Source organism: Squalius cephalus (assembly GCF_949319135.1).
Source record: "Squalius cephalus genome assembly, chromosome: 2".
NCBI lineage: Eukaryota > Metazoa > Chordata > Actinopteri > Cypriniformes > Leuciscidae > Squalius > Squalius cephalus.
The window spans coordinates 22,647,772-22,667,563 of record NC_137123.1 but is presented as its reverse complement, the minus strand read 5'-3'; the positions used below and the strand labels follow the sequence as shown (position 1 = coordinate 22,667,563).

Below are 19,792 nucleotides of genomic sequence, written 5' to 3'. Positions count from 1 at the left end.
AATGATGACAACATTTTTATTTTTGGGTGAACTATCCCTTTAACACAGGCGTAGTTCGTCACATTAACTCACCGCAACAATGTTTGACAATAAATTATTTTTGACTTAATTTGAAACCTAACAATCTACTTTTTGTGAAATGCTTTGCCTGAAAGTGTGTTTAAAAAAAAATAAAAAATTCTTATTTAGTAACTTTCTATAAATCAAAGAATCCCTGTATCATGAAAATATAAAGCAAGAACAACTGTTTTCAACATTGATAATAATAGTTTATTGAGCACCAAATCAGCATGTTAGAATGATTTCTGGAGGATCATCTAACACTGAATGCAGAATTGATTGTGTTAAGACATATAATTACTTATAATGAAGTCAGAATAATGGCGCATAGTCGAACTATGTTTACATTTTGTTTCCAGCTCAGCAGCTTTAATCTTTAATTTAATTTTCATTTCCACAACATACAGAAAGTCATTAACAAAGTTATTCATACCCTTAACCAACTCCATAGAACACTGGCCTTTATGGGAAGGCCAAAACATTTAGACAAAATTCAAAGCAATGTATTTAGCAAAATTAATAATGTGAATCTGCACCTCAAAAAGCACCGTGAGGTGAGAACTGGAAGATGAATGGATGAGTGCAAAATACTGCAAATGTTTAGAAGGCTTTCTAATAAAACATCTTTTGTAACATGAGAAAATAAATCTAAAGTTTGTTATGCTTTAAAAAAGTATCATAGTATAACACAAAATAACGAGAATTGGTTAATGATGTGAAACTCTGAATGATGTGTATACTTCATTATTTGAATCTGTGTTATAATTTCGATGTTTGGTTGTTGTCAGATTCACTTTCTGTTCTGTCAGGACTGTGTGACTGAAGAAAATCAGTGATTATGGAGGCCACAGACTCGGGTTTGTTGAGGTGAATGTGATGGTCTCCTTCTATGTCAAGAATGGTGGCCTGTAGAGGAGCGAGAAAGATATATTTGTACATGGGTCATTGACGAATAAGGTTTTTAAAAGTGTAAAAAAATAGAATGGAGATATAACTATATTTGAAACCATTTTTTTTTAGTTTACCTAGGTGTTAACAATACGATTTTGTGGTTTGTACAATCAATTAACACTGTTTTTTGTCATTTTTTACAAGATGGAAAAAATGTCACCAAAAAAGTCATTCGGTTTAACCACTGATTTGAAAGTTTAAAACTGATTTGAAATTGATGTTGAGATAGTATATAGTGTGTACCACAGAAGAAATATTTTAAAAAAATTATCACTGATCTCATAAATGTAATCATTTATTGGACTACTCTAAACACTCCAACATATTCAAGTAAAACATTGCACAGGGAAAGGAGAAAAGGGGAAATGTAAAAAAAGAGCCTGCTTTATATTTGTATTATTGTAGTTCCTTTATTTATTAAAAACAATATTATTCCATTTAAATATTTACTATCGGTTTTACCGAATGACCTTTTGACACTTCAAAATCTTTAAAATACCTTTATATGTAGTAAAATATAATTAAAACCTTTTGGATTCAGTAAAAGAGATCAAGTTGTACAACCTTACATACTTTGGATGTTATATATTTGTTTTTTTATAATTATTAAGGCCTTTGGACAAAAAAAATGACCCGTCACGTCATTGACCCACATACTGCTATTCCAGACATACATTTTGCATTATTTTTTTGTGTGTATGTGTATGTATCTCACTTTTTGATCAGTCCAGCTCTTCCGAATCATATCACCATTAGGTAGAGTAAACGTTTTGAACAGACCCTCATTTGCCCTAAAGAAAGAAACAAATGCAGTCTGATAGTGTATGTATATCTGATAATGTGTGGATAAACAGTATTTTTTAACAGTAGTCCCAAAAGCTTTGGGCTCTAAAGCCTCACTTACGCACATTTATACATCAGCTGTTCACAGATGCCACTTGGTAGAGCTGCACGATTCTGGATCAATTGACAATCACAATTTTTTTTTTGTTTAAAACAGAGATCACGATTCTCCCACGATTCTGAACAGACAACTAAACAAAATAACGTGTAATTTACTAGAGGTTCTGACAAAATATGAATTGCTGCAGTCTATTTAAAATGTTTATTTAATTTTGAATGGATGATTCAATGACTCACTTGTTTCAATACTGGATGAATCAGTGTTTTTGAATGAATCTCTTGAATGATTGATTCAATGACAAATAAAAACAATTTAACAGTCACTTGTCGCCACCTACTGGTGTAACGATGTAATCGATACTATAGTTATTTGAAGTGCCAAGTTACCTTTTAAAAGGTGATTTGCTCTATTTCGCTTCCATAGAGTGTTAATATCCAAACTATTTGAATATTTGCAACATGAAAATAACAATGATGTGTGGTTGAAAAGATCATTTCATACGTAGATAGATAGATTTGAATGTCCCGTTATGATTTTGTCAAAGGATTAATAGTAGGGCTGTCAAACGATTAATCGCAATTAATTGCATCCAAAATAAAAGTTTGTTTTTACATAATATATGTGTGTGTATGGAGTATAATTATTTTCTATATATAAATACACACACATGCATGTATATATTTAAGAAATATTTGCATGTATATACTGTGTATATATATTTATATTATATATATTTATATTATATATAAATAACACATTTTTCTTAAATATATATATGCATGTGTGTGTATTTATATATAGAAAATAATTATACTCCATACACACACATATATTATGTAAACACAAACTTTTATTTTGGATGCGATTAATCGTTTGACAGCCCTAATTAATAGATATGGGCGAATCGTTTTCGTTTAGGAATGAGATTGTGTGGGTGTTAGAATCGAGATTGCGATTTTCTGATGATTAATCATGCAGCTCTACCACTTGGTTTAAATATCTCATTATTTAGTACAGTGACATTCAGGCATTTTGTGTAACTTAACTGTCCGAATACATTTTGGGGCCACTATATTTCAAATAGCACTTTACATTATAATGTTATGAGGCCTAAATTGACCTGTAGCATTTAAAATGACTTTTATTTTGAATTCATTTACACATAATAGTAAATCATTTAATCATCTGCAAATTATTGGTTTCTGGCCATAACATGAAAATAATTATTATCCTATCAGTACTGGACAGAAATTTAATAGCAATGGTGCATCCCTAATTTTGAGCATTGTGCATAAATGCGTACAGTATTTCTCATGAATACTATGAAAACTTGTGTGTGTGTGTGAATTGGACTCACAGCAGTAGCATCACTCTGGCTTTAACTAGTGACAGCATGTAGAGGCACTGTTGAATATTATTATTTACAATGTTTTTCTAAAAAAAAAAAAAAAAAAAAAAAGTTAGGTCGCATTAATCATGATGTGTATAGTGTATATTTTCACACATTCCTTCATAAACAAGACATCTGTAAAGCAGAAAACATGATGAAAAGGTAATAAACTATATGATAATGAGAGGTTTGGGCAGCTCTGTCACAGATAAATGTGGGTTAAACAGTAGAACAAAATCTGAAATCGTGTGATCTGGAATACACAAACAACTGAAATGTAAATGACCAAATAAATATATTGAAATGCCTCACCAGGTTGATCCTGAAGTCTCTGGTAAATATAAATCCTTTAAGAGAAACAAAGTCATTTAGAGAGCTTGATATAATAAACTGTTTTGTCTGAGCGAAATCTGTGAGAAAGTTTAGGAGTGAGTGTTGCATGTCTCACCTCCCTCAACCTCTCTGACTGCTCGCTCCAACAGAATATCTGCAGACTGATCGGACAGGGAGGGGTTTGCAACCTTCAACCTGAAAGAGAATAATAATAACTTAACATTACAATTCGCTGAGGGTCAGTACAACTTTTAAAAAAGGAAATACTTTTATTCGGCAAGGATGCATTAAATTGATCAAAAGTGACAGTAAAAACATTTCAAATGTTGGTATGTTACAAAAGATTTCAATTTCTATTTCAAATTCTATTTCAATTAATCAAAGAATACTGAAATGATTTCTGAAGGATCATGTGACACTGAAGACTAGAGAGATGATGCTCAAAATTAAGCTTTGAATCACAGGAAAAAATTACATTTTAAAATACATTCAAATAGAAAACAGTTATTATTAATATTAGACAATATTACTGTTATTAGACAATATAACTAAACTTAAAATGGTAAAAATGTAGTTAAAGAGGAATGAGAATGAGAGATAAGACCTTAAAAATGTGGCAAAGCTTGCCTGTTGAAACTCAACATTAAACAAGAACATTCATGTTTACAGTAGTTACAGACAAACATACATCACATGACATCAGGCATTCTTCACCTTTCTTTGGCTTTCTCGTAAGTGTACACCTTCTCTTTCCTTTCACCCATCTTGTTGTCATAATGGATTTGATCATTTATCCCTTTTCTCATGTTTTTAAACATGTCAGTCTAGGGAAGGACAAATAAACATTTATGTGGTATGCATGTTGAACAAGGAGTCTTCTCTATGTTTACAGACAGCTAACATGCTCCATTTATTGTTACCACTTCTGTCGGGAGAAATCCATAAGTATCCAAGAGAACTACGTCTTCAACCATCTCTGGGTACAACGCGCTAAACTGGAAAACCAGAGGAAACTCGTTACATTTACACAGTGACTGTCCTAATACATTGGTTCTCAACGGTTGCAAAAACCAAAATGGTATCCGTTCAAAGGCAGCCGGGAAAAGCCTCATACTCATCATCAATTACCTCAAAATGTTAATAATATTATTACAGCTCATAGTAATATTAACAGATGTAAAGACATAATAAAATATGTAATAGGTTGTCCCTTTATGTCAAATGTAAAATCTGGGTCATGAAGCAAGTGAGAACTACTCTACTAAACAACTCATTTACATAAATAAAAAAGCACTTTGATGGATACTCACTATTCCTGCCACATTACCACCTGTTAAAGAAACAAATTCAATTAAATAAAATATCAAATTATGGTAAATGGACAAATACTTAATCCAGATAAAAGATAAAAAACAAAAAAATACAAAGTGTAAAAGTGTAAAAAACTATTTACACTAATGTGAAATTTTGAATATCATAAATATGTGTTACTTATAAGTTATTTGTGAATGATGATAGAGCTTTACTGCTTTTTTTATAATTTCATTTATATTTAAGTGTTATTCAGTAATCGAGATTATTAATGTGGTTATTATATATATATATATATATATTTGCAGGTTTGTGAATGTATTCACTCTATATTAACCCTCATGTTGTGTTGAGCCGGAGAAGATTTTCTTTTCCCCAAAAATACTAGTTATCGCACTGGACTGAAACTTAGTGACTTTGTTCTTAGGGTATAACTACTCATTTTCATACCTTGTGGTGTAAATGGGTCTAAATATAAAAGAACAGCAGAGTTCACACCACAACTATAACGATAATGACACAATTAAACAATATTGTTGCAATCATTTTCAGAACTATTTTTTCCAGCTGATGAATGATAAAAACAATGACAGCCAATCAGAACCCATCCTGCTGTAACGAGCTCGAGCATTTAAAGTGACAGACGACAAAACTGCAGCACGTGCTTAGAATAAACACAACGATGTCGTCCACTGGTGTGGATGCTAATATAGTTATCGCTATAGTTATCGTTCTTGGTGTGAACGGGCCTGTAAATTTATTGAGCTGCTTCACTACTTAATAGGGAATGTTAATGATTTAACATTAACAAACTCTCTGTTGTCCTATATCTTCACCCATGTTTGACCCTTTACATTTTTCAAAGTTTGCACTCAAAACAGACACACTAGTTTAGAATCTTAAAATCTTCAATCCTAAAATATTTTTGGATTAATTTAAGCTCAATTTCTGGGAACTAATACTGCAGGAACTCAACAACATGGATCATCCTCTGGCATGCATAAGGATGACGTTTAGAGCACCAGCAGGGATGCTATAAATAATAGGGCTGTACTCAACCAAAGAAAATCTTGGTCGACCGAAGTCCTGAAATTTTCGACTAAAAATCGACTAAAATCGACTAAAAATGACGTTAGAAAAAAAAAAAGTTAAATTAATTAGATGCGCACTGTGCGCAGGACTTGGTAGCCTTGTTGTCCGCCTAAATGAATTATAAATAAACAAACAACTAGTAGGCTATTTGCAGTATATTAAATCGTTTTTGACCTAATTATTTTGCACTGATATGAGTCTGACACTCGAGTCTGTCGGCTCTGACAGCGCTGCATCACGTGCACCTGCGCAATATCATAGCTTATGATTTCCGAAAATAGTACTATGTTGTCAACTAGTGATATCATCACAAGAACTGTTGAGGAATATGCAACATAATTTAGACAATTATTTTTGTCATATGTTATAATAAGTTATAACTGTCAGACGCTATCATTTCACCGTGCATGTCCTCGCACCGAGCGAGGCTGAACATGAGCTCAGCTTCGCAGCTGAGACACGAATAGACTATTAATATTAACTTAAAGCTTTTACTCTTAATAAACACAAAAGGCACGTCCACTTTAATAAAAAAAATAATATTTATTAAACAAACCAGATCAAGAGCAGAAACGAAATAAAGTGCATAACTGAAAAATAAAGCATCCTAGGCTCAAAACTAACACAACCAACAGCACAGCGCAATTGCGCATTAGGCTCAAAATAAAAAATAAAAAAGTTAGGTTATCACACTAAAACATTGAAATATGCAAATTCTGATATGTTCATATAGCCTACTCAAAACAGACAGGGCAAGCTAACACAGACAAGTGAGCTTAACGTTACCACTTTTAGATGATATGTCATGTTTGTCGTCAAGCTGTGGAAAACTGTTGCTTGCAAACTTTGCATTCGACCTTTTTCATGTTATCAATTTTAACAAAATGCTGCCACACTGTCGATTTCTTTGTTGTTGACATGTTAGAAGAGGACTGACTATTAAACGCTCTCACAATTAAATAAATAATATTCAGCATCAAACCTTCTATGCTCGACGCTCTCTCTTGGGTTGGACTGATCCAAAAAAGGTGAAAACAAGGGGGGTGTTTTGAAGACAGACTGTTACAGTGAAACAAGGGTACTCTGAAAACACCCCCATTAGCAGTTAGTGCTTTCCACCTGATGAAATGAGCGCGCCTCAGCGCGGCAAAACTGATGAAATAAACGCGGCAGAAAATCGACCAATCAGAATTTTGGTCGAACCAGAACGTATCGACCGACTAATCGACTAGGACAGTACAGCCCTAATAAATAAGTACTGTAGTATGGCAATACGAAATTAGACTTGTGGCAGTGTCCTTCTAATGCCATCTTACTGATCTACGACAATAGAGTTATATAATAGAAGATGATATAACAGCTACACAATACTATCACTCCTCTTCAGCTAATTTACAGTTTACATAGATCCTCCGACCTTTCACACACTAAAGAGAACTTTGACCTCTGTCAGTAGATGAAGACCGGAGTAAAGAGTTGACTCACCCATACTATGTCCAATTATAGAGAATCGCTTCCACTGAAGAGCTATGAACAAATGGAGAAATATAGTTAATTCGTTTTTTGCCTTGTTTTCCAGTGCAAATAACAACAAAAATTCTAAGAACAAGATATATTTACTTTAGAAGCAACAATGCATAAGATATTAAGACTTGTTTTCATAGGTTGTGTCTTGAATGCAAATATATTTAGTCTTTCTGTAATAGCAGTAAATATTGCTAAACTTGCTAATGGGTAAATCAAGAAAACAAATATGCTAGTGCAGAAAGAATAAATACACTCTCACAATTCAGTTTTGCTTCTCAATTACACTTATTTTGTTTACAAAGATTTTTAAATATTTGAACTGGAAAATAAAGGCAAAAATAGTCAATAAGTTATTATTTTTGTATTGAGGATGATTAATTAATGGGCCAAGTAGCTTCAAACCTTCTACAACTCGCCGAACATCTGCCACATACAAAGGGAAAGTGTAAAAGCATCCATCAGGCCTATGAGACGAGAAGCCATGACCTGGAAAATCAATGGCTACGAATCTCCAGTCTGGGAGAGATGTGGAGGAAAAGTAAAACCGAGAGAATGAGAACCACTGTCACTTCATTGACGCTTGTATACAAAGTATGTAAGCATGAATTTATTAATGTGGATCTTTATAATGTTCATGAATCCTCTGGGATCCAATACTAATACCTTTAGGAAGCAATGGAATCAGGGTATTGAACGATCCGCTGTTGTCAGCCCAGCCGTGCAAACACAGCACGGGACGACCATGAGAAGGACCCCAAACCTGCCCTCTCATCTCTCCCCATGGGACAGTCATTCGGAACTCAGACGCTGTGTGTCAAAGTACAGAAGAGTCATAATCAGTTAAATTCATAACCATGCACATTAGTGTACACATGCTCCTTAAATGTATTTAAAAGTTCATTTTGAAGCAGCTATGATGAATGTTAACCAATATAACTTTTCAATAGTAATTTTTTTTTTTTTTTTTTACATTATATTTCACGTCGACGTAGTTATATTGTACTTATGCAAGTACTCAAGAGTAATATTAATTAACGACATGTACTGTAGAGTTACGGTTAGGGATATTACTTGAAATTATGCATAAGTTACTGTTAGTAAGTACATATAGTAACATGTAACTACTTCACGTTAAAATTAAGTGTAAAAAAAGGCTGTTTCTTACCTGCTCTCCTCATTGTCGTTGTGCCAAAGTGTCTGAGACTCGTGAACGCAGGAATCATTCTCCCACACCTTGCAGTGCAGTTTAAACCCCCTTACATGAGCGGGAGAAGATGAAGTTTATTCGAAAAAGACACTTTTAAAATGTTTGAAAGGTAACCTATCTTCCACCTTATTCATTTGAACATGACATGCATAAAGAAAAAAAGTTTTCGGATGAAGAGAAAAATAATTTTACATGTATGAATAACTCGAACAATTTTACATGTACTACATACAATTACAATAAAAATGCATGTATATAAAATACATTTTAATTGTAAAGTCGTGTTTTCCAAATGAGTTGCAAACTTACGTCGAGGGATAAAAATCGGCTGTTCTTGAAGTGTACTTTTAAGCACATCACGCACTGTGAGCAAAGCGCATCCTGGCCAGTGACCTTAGAGTGATGATTTCAAAATAAAAGTCGTTTCCACTGAACGACAATTTCGTGAAAAATGCCCAAATGACAAAATAAATAAAAAACGACCAATGCAGTTTCAAAACTTGAAACGTTTTTACCACTACAAAAAACTGAGCTATATCTCGCAAATTCATTACTATTCCCCGTCCTACTTTTATTTTGAAAATATCCGGTAACAATGACTTTTTTTTATTAATCGTGGCTTCACGCATCCGGAACTGAACCAAAACATCAGGTAAACGCTACTGAGCAACGAAATACGCTGTAATTGTTATACCTGCTTATCATTTCATATAACTTCTCTACTGGCGGTGCTATGTTCTGCGTAGTACATTCAGCAATCAGGAAAACCCATAATGTAACCAGAGGCAAACGACTAACGTTACATGACCAGAGCAACAATGAATGACATTCTGACAGTTCAACTCTTTCTATGCATTCGTAAATATATATATATTTACAAATTACAATGTGCTGATTTATAACACAAACTGTCCTTGTATTCCAGGGCTCAGGCACTTTAATTCTTTAATTCAGATTGCAAATCAAATTCGGTGTGGACGGAATGGAGGTCCGCTTTACGCGAGGCAAATCTGCGATCCTCGAGCGCTCGATCACGCGTCCTAAAACGGAGGTGAGCGTGAGTGCGTTCGCGCTGCTGTTCTCCGAGATGGTGCAGTACTGCCAGAGCCGGGTGTACTCGGTGTCTGAGCTCCAGGCCCGGCTGGCGGACATGGGTCAAGGTGTGGGAGCCAGTCTTCTCGACGTTCTTGTGATGAGGGAGAAAAATGGGAAAAGAGAAACCAAAGTATTGAACATACTTCTCTTTATTAAGGTATTACTTTTATTTTGTTTACAGATTGCAGATCATTTTGGTTTAAGTTCAGATCTATAGTGTTAAAGGGATGGTTCACCCAGCATTGAACATTCTGTTATTATTAGTTACGCACTCTCATGCCCTTTCTTTCATCTTTGAAACACAAACTAATTATGCTTTCTGTACACCTAAAGACTTTGAAAAGATTTAGAAAAGACTTTATAAGATTATCAGCTCACATCTAAAGACTTGGGGTTCACAGTTTTTAGTCTCAGACTAAAGATTTTACAAACATTGAATCTTGTAGTGACACTATTTACAAGACTACAACTAGATTATTTTAGCTTTTTATTCCCACCAAATTCCTCCTATCATGCTCAGCAGTGATTTAACAAAAATGGAGGAGAAGCAGCTAAAGTTAGATATCAACATGTATCACATTATGTTGCATGATCCAAAATATGTCTGAAGGTAGGCCTACAGTGGTGGTATATAAGATAAGATCTCTCCTTCACACATTTGGGGTGAAGGAGTCTATCGCTAAAGGAGCTGCTCAGTGCAGTGATGGTGTTCTGCAGGGGGTGGGAGTCACTGTCCAAATTATGTGATTATCATCATTAAATAATAATTAAAATAATAATAATATTAATAATAAATTATCATTATTATTAAATTATATAAAGGCAACCATACAGTCATGTGGAAAAAAATAGGACACCACGAAAGCCTGTCTATTTTTCAACATATGGACATGTAATAACAATTTGAACAATACTGAAGGACCCAGTGATTTAACTAAACTATTTAAAAATAAGGAAGGCCTTTTTAAGACTCTCTGTGAAATGTAATTTTAAAAGAATGCAATTTTTGAGGAGGAATAAATTAGGACAAATAATAAATTTGAGGGTACATAACCCCCATATATTTCCCCCACACTGCTTATGAGTGTGGAAAAGGATTTAAAAAGATATCAAAGGACTTTGACATCAGCCATTCCACAATTTAATGGTGATTTGTTTGATGGTATTGTTTAATTACAATAAATCACTTTCTTTTCCAGGAATGAAAAAAAAAATCAAATTAGACATTGTTATGTGAACATTTCTTAATAAAGAGTTGACTATTTAATAGGGGTGTAACGATACATCGATATGGATCGATGCATCGATATAACGTCTAACGATACGATGCATCGATTCCACACTTAAAATATCGATATGCACCTTTTGACACTCTCCACATTATCACGACACGTAACATCCTTCCGCTAAAGCGCACATTTTCGTTTACTCACCAACCGCCTGCCGGTGTGTAACGTTAATCTCCTCATCTGAAAAAGACGCCTGACAAGACTGACTAAACCCTAAACAAGTTTTTTTTTTGTTTTTCACAAAAGCCGGTATTGTCCGCTGTCAAGGCATCGCGAGTTCATGTTTTACAGTAGAAACAGACAAGCACTCGCACCCTTGTTGGTGAACACAACACGAGAAGTCCGTTCTAGCGACTCAGCGCGCAATATTCAGGTCAGATGTCACTTTGAAAAGACGCGCTGGCTAAGAGGAGTTTCGTCAAAGCTGACTAAAAGTGATCGAGGATGGATCATTTCAATTAACTCGTGATATCTTCTTAAGGGCGTAAAAGGAAAATAAAACCTGAAACATTTTCACGGAACCGCTCGTTTAGGGAACGGAATGGTGAGGGAAAAGCTCTCTGTACTGCGTGTACGTACGTTAATCACAACAACAAAGTTTGTCAGGCATATGTCAGCTGAGGAGATTAACGTTATGAAGATTAACCGAGTGTTGTATTATTTATCATAGCAATTACTTGGTTGTGTTTGACTCAGAAAGATGAAATGTGAATGTATCTGCTCTGCTCTGCTAAAAAAAACAAAAACATATTAAAGCATACTTTCAATTAACTTTAATTTTGTAATTTACCTGTATTTTTTAAGTTATTATTATTATTATTAATCAAAACAACCCAGCTGCAGTTTGATTGATATTACTTGGAATGCACAATAATAATAAAAAACATGATTTATGAGTACTTGCAAATAACCACTTCTGTTATAAATGTCCCAATTGGGAGAGGGTGTGCAATTTTCAAAGAGTTTAATTAAACGTTCATGTTATATATTTTGGTTGCATTTGTGAGTTAATAAAAACGTAACTGGTTGTGTGAACATAATATCTAAATATCGATTAATCGATCGATATAGCCCTGAATCGAATCGAATCGAATCGTATCGTGGAATTTTTTGAAGTATCGAAAAATATCGTATCGCTGGCTGAGAGAATCGATATCGTATCGTATCGTCATGAACTGTCCGATTTACACCCCTACTATTTAATGGGATGACCTAACTTTTTCACATGACTGTATATGGGGGTTATGAATCTATATCATTATATGATGAGAACAATAGTTTGAACTAAATATCTTGAAAGGGTATAATTTTAAATGCTGTGTTGAAATTATGAACAAGTGTTTCACAGTGAATATTCGAGGGTACATAATACAAGAAAAGATACATATCTACTATAGAATACAGAGAATGGACAATACTCACAGCAAGGGTAGCGAATTTATTGGTTGTTGATTGTTTTACGTCACTATGACTACGCTAAGACTTGCGATAATATCAAACATGTTTGATATGAAAGACTAGAGAAAGACGGGCATAAATCGGGTCGCCGACTGCAGATTATCACCTCACATTTAAAGATCGAGACGACGGGAGCGCGCCGAGACTCCAGTAAGATTCCTAAAAAATGCCGGTCTTTAGTCTGGGACTGTGAAAATCCTTTGGTGTAAGCCCGGCATAACAAGATTTCTGTCCATCCATTGAAAGTCTATTCACCCAAAACTGTCGCTTTAAAATGATCGTAAAAGAAATCCGAATGAATCCAAGTCTTCTGAAGAGAAACGATCACTTTATGATGAACAGATTTAATTAAAGCTTTTATTCACATATAAACATTGATCAGCAAACATACATAGAGACAGGGCTTGACATGAACTTTTTTGCTCACCAGCCACTGTGGCTTGGCGTTTTCCAAAGTTGCTAGTAGAGCCCGACCGATAAAGGATTTTTAAGGCCGATACCGATACAAATATTTGGTGATTTAAAAATCCGATATATCGGATATATATTTATTTATTTATTTATATATATATATTTTACAAAACAACGCGTAACAAAACATGAATAGTTCTGATAAATATAATATATAAAAATACAAACTTAAGATATGAAAACAACCTTTGAACAAAAAAAAAAAAAAAAAAAACTATTATTATTAATATTGACAGTAATAATTAAAAAAAATCAATGATGATGATTATTATTATCATCATCATTTGTATTATTATTAAACAAGACAAAGGTCATTCCATGTGTGTGTGTGGTGTGTGGCCATGGGTTCAAAGCAAGAACTGATAAGATTGTAAATGTGTACCTTGAAATGCAATGTAAGTCGCTTTTGATAAAAGCGTCTGTCAAATGTCCGTTTGCATTTTGATTATTTCGAGAACCGTTCATCCAATCGACTTCACACGGGAGTGTAGTGTTGCATTTGGTGCAATAGCCTATAGATGGACACGCGAGACGCCACACGTTCAGAATTAATAAACTTTTAGTAAACTACAGAACAGCGCGAGCGGGAAGCGGTGCACCTCACGCGGGCAGGGCTGGCGCGTGAGCAGCGCGTATTTTTTTCGGCGTCCATGTTAATCAATGAGTGCATTCACACCGGGAGCAGGAGCAGCGCGTGAGCGTCCAGCAGGAGCGTCGCGTGAACAGCAGTGCAGCGGGGGTTTCGGCGCCGAGTCTATTTTTGCTGCGCCGCTTACACTGAATTAAAGTGACAATGCATTGATCATGGCCAAAATACACCGCAGTTTTATCCAAAAAGTGCATTGATGATATCTATTGTGTTTTAAACAGTCAATCAAATGACCAACAGCAATTTAAAAAGAAAACAAATGTCCAAAAACAAACTTGTTACCCGAATAATAAAAACAAAGATGAACCAAAAGTTATATAAATGAAATTATTAATAAAATAAGCTTCTTGACAAGTCTTTTCTCTTAAATGTATTTGAAAACGAAATAAAGCAATGCCAACTTATCCATTATGCTCCGAGAACGGACACTGCAGTGATATAAAACGCACACGTCTGTTAAATTAAGCAATACTTTTAAGGTAGTCTAATATTTTTCTGACTAACAAATTACTGACACAGTAAAGGGTAGATTTAAATAAAGAGAAACGCAATTTAAATAAAGAAAAACGAAATTTAAAGAAAAAACGAAATTTAAATAAAGAAAAATGACATTTAAATAAAGAAAAAACGAAATTTAAATAAAGAAAAACGAAATTTAAATAAAGAAAAACGAAATTAGGTTAAATTAAAAACGAGATTAATTTAGATTGATAATAAGGGGTAAAAAGGCTAATACATTTTGTTTCTACTATTATTCTATTTTCCACAATGTCAAAGCAACGCAGCTTAACCCAAAACACAAGCTCAGGCATGCACTTCGGTCCATACAAACTCCGCTGTTCTGCGCTCTAGCCTTTCCGCGTGGCTCGAGCCGCATTTTAGACACGTGTCTCACACAGTCAGTGTGCAAACTCCAACCTGTTAACATGGGAGCCGAAATAAAAACGGACATGCCACGCAGCTGAGATGCTCACGCCACACAGCCAGTGTGTCGCAGGCCTTATTCAAGCGCGAATGAGAACAGTTTCGCGGGGGATCCCAGGTGTGCAAAAAAAAAAGAAAGAAAAGAAAACGAATATTCAAATGTCAAATTTTCAAATCGAATACCAACACACCGAACGAATATTCGAATATTTGGGTCCAGCCCTAGCTGCTTTTATTTTATTTTTTAAATATTAATTTATCGGCCATTATAAATGCAGATACCGATAGTTTGGAAATTGCCTAATATCGGCCGATAATATCGGCCCGCCGATATATCGGTCGGGCTCTAGTTACTAGCCTCTCAGCATTTTCACTGGCCACAATTTTGACAACGATACCATGGGGGGAAAATGCCATGTATAAATGTTTAATATTATCTTATAATTTGGCAGCAGGTATATTAGGCTGCTGTCACTTTAAGACCTGAGGCATGGCTCCATTATACTATTACACATTATCTTTCTCATCTGTTTACATTTACTTAAAGGTATAGCGGAGGATTTTTAGAAATTTTAGAAAAGAACCGCCCTCTCCACTTTTTGAAAAAATGCACATGCGCAACACTCTACCTGCTCCCGAGAGGTAACGCCTATTAAACGTGTGCACGAGAGAGCATGCACGAGCTAATTATAGCTTACATTAACTTTTACTAGCAGTGATTTTAAATGGATTTCTCCAAATAGCATGCCAAACTTTACCTGTCAAGTAGAAACTTCACGACTGAGGCATCACTGGGAAGCCCAACCTGTGTTTTGAGCGCACGCCATCGTGTGAATCGTGTGCTCGAGCACGTACGACGGCCTTACGTAAACATCACCAGAATGATTGACACTTAGGAGGACCAATAGTTTTGATGATCCACCCGGAAAAAGAAAATCCTCCGCTATACCTTTAAAACATAACTGACTGTTTACGTGAATACTCGCCAAGACCGGCATCATTTTGTGTATATTTGACTGTTTAAGCGCAAAAAGCAGCGAAAACAAACTCAATGTAGTACTGAGTGGCGGGTTTATGTGCACGCACTTTGGGTGTGAGTGAGCACAAAATATGTGGGAATGAGTAAAATTAGGTGCAATCCCACGGCGAAATTCAACCCCATTAACACCAACAATTTTCATTCAAGCGCAGCTGGTATCCTGTATTCTGTGGAAAAATTGTATTTGAAACGTTTCAGATATGTATAGAAAAATCGATATATTTGACAATGCTACATTGTACTTAGTATATTATTTCAGATGCCTTTTTAAAAGACTACAATTGAAAAATGTATATAAATAAATAAAATTCAACCCACCAAAGTGGCTAGTAGGAGTCAGTGACTGCGTTACACGCCACTGCTGAAACCCGTTAAAGGAGAACTCCGGTCAATTTTAACATTGAGCTCATTTTTTTGTACATTTGGAGTGCTGTCAATACAGAGAACAACGACAAAAATCGGTGTTGCCTACACCGAGTTATTCTATTTTTAAAATTTGCACCCTGTTGACTTCAATAGGGCAAGTAGTAAGCCTGCTTTTAGCCTCTTAACATCCTTGATGTGTCATTACAAGTGCACAGAAAATGTGAGTGATTCCTTCCGAGTGAACACGGGTGGATCTGACTGCAGTAGATGTTAGAGATGTTAATAAAAACGAAGTTAATTCAGCCAGCGCTCATACCTTTGTTTACATCCTGTTTTCGGTGGAAGGCCATAGTAATCGATTGTCGAGTTCACGCGCATAGGTTTAGTTACCAATGATCACGCGCGTGAACTCGACAATCGATTACTATGGCCTTCCACCGAAAACAGGATGTAAACAAAGGTATGAGCGCTGGCTGAATTAACTTCGTTTTTATTAACATCTCTAACATCTACTGCAGTCAGATCCACCCGTGTTCACTCGGAAGGAATCACTCACATTTTCTGTGCACTTGTAATGACACATCAAGGATGTTAAGAGGCTAAAAGCAGGCTTACTACTTGCCCTATTGAAGTCAACAGGGTGCAAATTTTAAAAATAGAATAACTCGGTGTAGGCAACACCGTTTTTTGTCGTTGTTCTCTGTATTGACAGCACTCCAAATGTACAAAAAAATGAGCTCAATGTTAAAATTGACCGGAGTTCTCCTTTAATGTCACTCCCTGCATAAAGCACTCAAATATGTTAAACGTAAGCTCAACTGTATACTTGCCGGACCCGCAAGAACAAACCTCATTGGTACTGGCATGACCAGCAATCATCTATGAGCTGCCGTTTACCAAATTTAAGTGCTCTATGCACGTTCGCTGACCCGTGTTTATATGTAAATTTAACAGTTTCTTAATTTGTGTTCTGAATATGGAACGAAAGTTCTGGTTTTAGAACGACACGAGGGTGAGTAATTGATGAAGGAATTTTTATTTTTGGGTAAACTAACCCTTTAACTTTCTTTCTTTCTCACTTTTCTCCTAGGTAAATGTGTGGAAATCTTTGTTTGGCAAGGAGGCAGACAAACTGGAACAAGCCAACGACGATGACAAAACATACTACATCATTGAAAAGGAGCCTTTGATAAATGCCTACATTTCAGTACCTAAAGAGAATAGCACTTTAAACTGTGCGGCCTTCACTGGTGGCATTGTGGAGGCTATCTTAACCCACAGTGGCTTCCCAGCCAAAGTCACTGTCCACTGGCATAAGGGAACCACACTGATGATCAAGTTTGATGAGGCAGTCATTGCTCGAGATAAAGCTCTTGATGGCAGATAGCAGATTGCTTAGCACATCAGCATCAAGTCTCAAGTTTTACTTTTGAGTCTGGAGTCTCAATAGGATTTAAGTTGAATTGATTGTTTTTTCATTCATTTTTATAGCTTTGCTAACAAATTCACTGCATCTAGCACCCATTTCAAATAACTTAAAGCAAGAGAGCCAGATACAGGCTTGATTAATGTGGACAAACCACATAAGCACAGTCACCTCACTAGTCCAATCCAGTGAAAAAAATATTGTCTTTACTGATACACTAATGCGGTGAAGGGTTATATAGTTCTCTGTATGAAGATCTTAATCTTTGGATGTCTATTTTGCATATGTACTAAAACAAAGCATGAATAAATTGTAATAAATAATCAATTAAATCAGAATTGAATAGATTGTTAGGTTTGGAGTCGTTGAGTATAAAATGTGCCGGACAGCACATTACTGCACAGATATTGTGTGAAGAAAAATAAATAAAAAAACGTTTAGGTTTCCAAAATTTTGCAGACAATGTACATAATGGCAAAAATGAAAAATGTATATCTGTATGAAGTTTTATTTACAGCATAAATTACATTTGGACTTCTTGATCATTTTTGTATTATAGAGGATTGATCTATGTATGTGTATGTTTCATTTGTTCACATGTTCTTTCATTGTCCTACAATATAATAAAGTCTTTGTAAATTGCAAGAAGAGATCGGGAAATACTGTCCCTTGCATAAATGTTCCATAATAACCACAGTTTGTGCCTAAACACTGTATACAGTAGTTGCAATAGTTAATACCTCAACATGACAATGTGTATTATTCATACTCTAACAGTAACATTTTGTCTGTTTGTTTTTTTGATGATGACTGGTGGCTAGTAGTTACAGCAGTTTTATTACAGTAGCAATAACTAGTAAATGGTAGTTTTTGTCAGGACCTGGATTTAGCTGTTGTGTTTAATCATGGCCTTTGGTAGTGCTTGTGACTTGATTTCTTGTAAATGGTGTCATGTTGTAAAAATCATTGTACTATTCCCAAATGAGTCATATGTTTTGCCTCACATTAATTCTTGATTACTGGGACAACACTGAAAAATAACATGAATCTTTCAAACATCTTTAGAGGTATTTAAGCTATGTGTGGGTGCAGCCTCCTGCTTCAGTGTTCTCAAAAACAAAACAAAAATCCACCCACCAGTCAAGACCAATAAAAAAAGAAAAAAAAAAAGAAGAAGATATATATATATATATGTATGTATACTGTTTATACGACCAAAAGTTTTGGCAGTTACATACATTATATTTGTAGATTTTTTTTTTTTTTTCACATTTATATGGTAAACTGGATTTCAAAAGTATTTCACAAGTTTTAAAAGCTTTTATTGGCAAAAACATTCAATATATGCAAAGAGTCAATATTTACAGTGCTGACCCTTCTTTAAAACCTTTGCTCTGGTATACTGAATATCAGCTTCTGGGCCAAATCCTGACTGATCCATTCTTGCCTTATTGGTGCTCGGAGTTGATCACAATTTGTGGATTTCTGCTTGATTCCTTTTGAGGATTGGCCTCATGTTTGCTATGGGATTAAGATTCGGAGACTTGCCTGGCCACAGTCATTTCATTATCACTCTCGCCTTGTGACATGGTGACAAATTGCTCCTGGACTGTTGGGAGAAGTTGCTCTTGCGGGACGTTTTGATACCATGTGAGAGAGCCCCACTTCCTTGGATGAAAAGCAACCCCACACATGGATGTTTTCAGGATGCTTCGCTATTGGCATGACACAGGACTCACGGTAGCATTCACCTTTTCTTCTCCAGACAAAGAAGAAGTGGCTTAAGTGGCAAATGTCTTTGCTTCACTGTGTGTGCACATCCACCAGCTGCCAATATTGAGCAAGCTCTGAACTAGCGATAACACGATTCCATAGCTGACTCTTCAGGAGGAGACTGTCCTGGAGCTCGCTGGACACTCGGTTTACATCCTAAAGCCTTCTTCACTCCAGTTGAAACTCTCTCCTTGAAGAAAAAATATCAATGCAGCAATTCCCTTGCATGTGAGTCCATTTTGAAGCAACAATGGCTGCACTTCTTTGGAGGTAACCATTGCTAAAACAAGAAAACAATGACTGGAAGCACTTCCCTCCTTTTATAGTTTGTATATGCTCTTATAATCCAATCAGAATAATAGAGAGATTTTACCTGACTAATATTTTTTCACAATTTCCTAAGTGCTAAAAGATGATTACTGGAATGTCGTTAGCTGGTCATTGTGCCATTGGCCAAAAAAATTGTTTTTTGTGAAAAAAGTTTTAAACAAAATTGGCCCATGAAACTTTTTGCAATTATTTGAAAT

The 19,792-nt window shown here is 35.3% G+C and overlaps 2 protein-coding genes across 2 annotated transcripts; one reads left to right on the top strand and one right to left on the bottom strand.

Moving 5' to 3' along the window:
- Window positions 1-251: 251 nt before the first annotated feature.
- serhl (serine hydrolase like) lies at window positions 252-9,320 on the bottom strand. Its single transcript, XM_079864694.1, has 13 exons — window positions 9,085-9,320; window positions 8,734-8,823; window positions 8,232-8,375; window positions 7,971-8,084; window positions 7,527-7,568; window positions 4,949-4,968; window positions 4,559-4,633; window positions 4,353-4,462; window positions 3,754-3,833; window positions 3,618-3,652; window positions 3,273-3,349; window positions 1,727-1,802; window positions 252-966 (listed from the first exon to the last, which is right to left on the bottom strand). The coding sequence occupies exons 2-13, from the start codon at window positions 8,789-8,791 to the stop codon at window positions 820-822; spliced, it is 978 nt and encodes a 325-aa protein (XP_079720820.1). The 5' UTR covers window positions 8,792-8,823; window positions 9,085-9,320; the 3' UTR covers window positions 252-819.
- Window positions 9,321-9,386: 66 nt separating this feature from the next.
- Window positions 9,387-18,640, top strand: trappc5 (trafficking protein particle complex subunit 5). The gene is made up of 3 exons (XM_079864695.1): window positions 9,387-9,427; window positions 9,701-10,027; window positions 17,157-18,640. The coding sequence occupies exons 2-3, from the start codon at window positions 9,758-9,760 to the stop codon at window positions 17,451-17,453; spliced, it is 567 nt and encodes a 188-aa protein (XP_079720821.1). The 5' UTR covers window positions 9,387-9,427; window positions 9,701-9,757; the 3' UTR covers window positions 17,454-18,640.
- Window positions 18,641-19,792: the final 1,152 nt, after the last annotated feature.